Source organism: Orycteropus afer, unplaced genomic scaffold (genome assembly GCF_000298275.1).
Source record: "Orycteropus afer afer isolate SDZICR_OR568_19922 unplaced genomic scaffold, OryAfe1.0 scaffold00419, whole genome shotgun sequence".
Classification (NCBI taxonomy): Eukaryota; Metazoa; Chordata; class Mammalia; order Tubulidentata; family Orycteropodidae; genus Orycteropus; species Orycteropus afer.
Window position 1 is genome coordinate 1,185,401 of NW_006922006.1, and position 4,608 is coordinate 1,190,008.

Here is a 4,608-nt window from a genome sequence, read left to right on the forward strand (position 1 = left end):
TATAGGCTGGCTGGGGACTTTATCACAAGCTCAGATCTTCTTACTGAATGGTCCCAGAAGAATTAGATCTCAAGTGAGAGAGAAATACAGCAGCTGTTTATGGAAGCCAGGAACTGCCTGCTATACCCAGTCTGCAAACAACTACTTATTTGACTCTTTTACATTTAACTTTTCTGGATGTCATTTTTTTCATCTCCAGAATAATGTTAGTATTGATCATGTCCCACTCACAGAGAAGTAGAGGTAATCACAGACACTCGCAGATATAAAAACATAAAAAAATACAAAGGGGTATTATTAAGGGCAGAGTAGTTTTTATTCATATGGATTTATTTAACAATTGCAATCCCCATGTTACTACAGCAAAGAAAATTGTTAGTTGTGTGTTTTAACCACCATGACAGGAATATACCACAAATGGGTGGTTTAACAAATAGTTTATTCTCTTACAGTGTTGGAGGCTATGAGTCTGAGTTCAAAGTGCCAGGCTCTAGGGGCTGGGTGAAAACCCCTCGACCTTGGGCTTCAGCTCTGCCTCTTGCTCCTGGCCCACTGGAGCTAGGCTGTCTCTTCACTTGGACAGCTGCTAGCTGCTGAGGCTAATAAGCCCAAGGTCGACAAATAAAAATGGCACAGTCCCAATATTACCAAACAACATGACAGGCCATTTGTTCAAGTCCATTAAGAGTCCCAAGATCGGCAGACAAGATGGCAGGTTGGTGAACAACAATTCAGCAACATGCAGGATTTAAGTGTACCAAAAGCTCCAGACCATTCCCAAAACTTCTCCTTGTACACTGGAAGCAGCCAACGTCCCTAAAGCAACTACTCAGCTGCTCATGGAAGATTTCCCCATGGAGCTGATTGCCAGTCTCATCATGGGGAATAACTATAACCAGCTGCCTAGCTACTCAAAACCAGGCCGAACCAAGCTGACACATAACTACCACTTTGTATTATAAGGGAAGGAGTTTCTGAATAATTCAACTTTTATATTCATGAATTCATGAGGAGTTTTAGATGACAAAAGGTGGATAGCCATGGGTTTGGTTATAGATTCAAGGACTCTGTATTAGCAAATTCTAACATGAGAAGTTTGGGGAGGTGTTATTGAGGAGGCCAAGTAAATAATCTGGGGGAGCAGTGTAGGGTAATGGACTCAGAAGACATGGATGTGGACCCTGAATCTACCACTGACCTACATGGAGGTTTAAAAAAAAAAGACAAAACAGCTTTACATGTCTGCTCTCAGTTTCTCAGTTACAAATAAGTCTAATGTCACTGTTCCATGGGATTGTTGGGAGGAATCCATAAAATACTGAGTGTAGAAAGTCCTGGTACAGTGTAGATGTCTTTGAAGAAAAGTTACATGATTCTGGGCTTTCAGACAGGAGTTCCCAAGGACACTTGGACCCGAGGCACTTTAATATGGATCTTAGATGGGCCTGGAGCATGGTCAGCAGTAAGCACGCAGTATTATGATATGACTCAAAATTGTGTCATATAGCAATAAAATATTTTAGAAAATGAAAAAAAAAAAATGCCACGACTCAAATATAAAGCAAAGTAAACTATGGCATAATTATTTTGAGCATTTGGTAGAGAACAAGAAAAGAGCATTCATTTTTCTTGATGTTTGAAAGCTTCTCCTAGGAGCAGCAGAAGTGATACTTTTTTTTCCTTACATATCCAATCACACTAGTTAGTTTGCAGAAAATGGCATGTGTGTCATCATAATAGAGAAATCCCATTTACTATTTTCAGAATCAACCCATAGACAAAGTACAGAAGACTTAACTAGAGCAGCAAGAGTTGTTAAATCAATGGGGGTGATTTTAAAATATGGGGTGAAAAGGAGGATGGAAGAAAGAATGATGCAATAAATTCTTCATCTTTACTCAGTGAGACTCCAGATTTACTCACTCAATTATTGAAACAAAGAAATAGAGATGCAAATATATTATTTAAAGATATAAAGATAACCCATAGAAGATCTAAACACAATAATATAATAAAGTTTATGTGAGGGAAATTCATTATCTTCCAGAGCAGGAAGTCAATACATGGTATCTAAAATTGATGATGATAATAGCAGCCATAATAACAGCTAACATTATTTAGCTTTTCCTGTATGCTGAGCACCGCTCTATGCCTTTTACAATTATTAACGTATCTAATACTCAAAATAGCACTATGACGTAGGCATATTTTTTCCATGCTACAGAGAAGGAAACTGAAGCACACAGTGGTTGGATAACTTGTCCAAGGTCACACAACTAGAAGGTAACACGGCCATGAGCTTGGACACATTTGTAACAGTACTGTTGGAAATAAAAAAAAAAAAGTCAATATAATATATTGATGATATGCAATATATTAATAGCCTCTGAGCAGAGATGGTAAAAACTAAAGTGGAGAGAAAGACTTTTAGTTCTCATTTAATACCATTCTAATTAGGCAATTTTTTTTTACCATATGCCTGAATAATTATATAATATTATTATACAATTATGTATTATTTATATTTTATAATTGTATAATATTATATAACCCATCAGCCACTCTGCAGAAGGAAGATGGGACAATCCGTAAGGATGCACCACCTCAGAAACCCAATGGGTGTTGCTATGAGTTGACTTGATGGCATGAGTTTGGTTTACTTTTATATATATATAATTATACAAGGTGCTCCGGTGGCACTGTGCTTAAGGCATTTGACTGCTAACCAGAAAGTTGGCAGTTCAAACCCACCAGCCATTCCCCAGAAGGAAGATGGGGCAATCTACTCTAAAGATTTATCACCTTGGAAACCCAATGGGGGTCACTATGAGTCAGAATTGACTCGATGGCAGGGAATTTGGTTTTTGTGCGTTTTTTTTTTTTTTAAATAATTATATAATAAGAAGGAAACTGTATCAATATGCAGTCTGAAGGAATGGTCTGTATCAAGAGCAGATTTATCATCTTCCAAATTCTGAGTGTCTTTTATAAGAAGAAGGGATTAGAATTGTAGTAACTGTATGGAAGGGATAAAACGAAGACCAATGTGGGGAAGGTACGGGGGTGAGAATATGATCCAAAAAGAGAATTAACAGATGGAGCTGTCCGATTATAGAGCCTCACACAGAAAAATGGATGACCACGTGATGTGTATGTGCTAGAGGAGACTTTAGCATTAGATGGGAATTAGAATAGATGCTGTCTAGGTTGCTTCCAAATTTGAAAGTCTATGTGTTTCTTATGCTCACAAGAATTTCCAAATATGAGCCAGAATTAATTTGAATAAGAATACAAGCTTAAGGCTCAGGTTCATAAAATTTATAAGAAGAAAGTAGATCTCCAAGGAGAATCAACCAGGTACAGGATTTCTGAAAACAAGCCTTAGATGTAGACCCAGGAATATAAATCTAACTTGTACCACAGAGAGAAAGAATCTGTCCTGCAATTCTGGAATTATTTCTTAATTTCATTCTTCTTAGAACAATAGTCTACATTGAACGTATGGCCAAGAATAATCTCACCACAGTAACTGGGTTCATCCTCATGGGCTTTACCAACAACCCTAAGTTGAAGATTCCCTTCTTCATGGTGTTTCTGAGTTTTTATCTAGTCACCCTTCTGGGGAATGTAGGGATGGTCATTCTGATCCAAGTAAATGTCCAACTCCACACTCCAATGTACTTCTTCCTTAGTCATCTTTCCATCTTGGATGCCTGCTATACCTCAGTCATCACTCCTCAGATCCTGACCACACTGGCCACAGGCAAGACAGCCATCTCTTATGGCCAATGTACTACCCAGTTCTTTTTCTTCACCGTTTGTGCAGCTACAGAGTGTTTCCTGCTGGCAGTAATGGCCTTTGACCGCTATATTGCCATTAGCAACCCACTGCTCTACACTGTGGTCATGAATCCAAGACTTTGCTGGAGTTTGGTGGCAGGAGCGTACATCTGTGGTATGTCAGGGGCCATACTACGTACCACATGTACCTTCACCCTCTCCTTCTGTGATGACAATCAGATCAACTTCTTCTTCTGTGACCTCCCACCCCTGCTAAAGCTCTCCTGCAGTGACACAACACACACTGAGATTGTCATTGTCTTCTTTGGCAACTTCGTGATCTTGATCAATGCTTTAGTCATCCTTATTTCCTACCTGCTCATCATCAAGGCCATCATGAGTATGAAGTCTTCAGGTGGCAGGGCCAAGACTTTCTCCACATGTATCTCCCACCTTACTGCTGTGGGTATCTTCTTTGGGACCCTCATGTTTATGTATCTATGGACTGGATCAGGCAAATCCCTGGAAGAAGACAAGGTTGTTTCTGTTTTCTACACTGTGGTCATCCCCATGCTGAACCCTCTGATCTACAGTTTGAGAAATAAGGATGTAAAAGTTGCCTTCAAAAAAATCATTGGCACAGCCAGCTACCAAGAGGGACCGAGTAGTTGAACCTGTGGGCTCAGGACCATAGTCACAGGGGACATCAAGCTCAATTGGCATAACATAGTACACAAAACATTGTTCCACCTCCTACTTTGGCAAGTAGCGACTGGGGTCTTAAAAGCTTGCAAACTGCCATCTAGATGCAACAATGGGTCTCTCCTT

At 39.5% G+C, this 4,608-nt stretch overlaps 1 protein-coding gene across 1 annotated transcript in view; it reads left to right on the top strand.

Annotated features, from left to right (window-relative positions):
- The first annotated feature begins 3,501 nt into the window (after window positions 1-3,501).
- The window catches only part of LOC103208217 (olfactory receptor 9I1), a 1,759-nt gene continuing 652 nt past the window's right edge, over window positions 3,502-4,608 (top strand). The window contains exon 1 of the mRNA XM_042782703.1: window positions 3,502-4,406. Coding sequence (XP_042638637.1) covers window positions 3,502-4,406 — 905 coding nt within the window. The remainder of the gene's footprint in view (window positions 4,407-4,608) is intronic.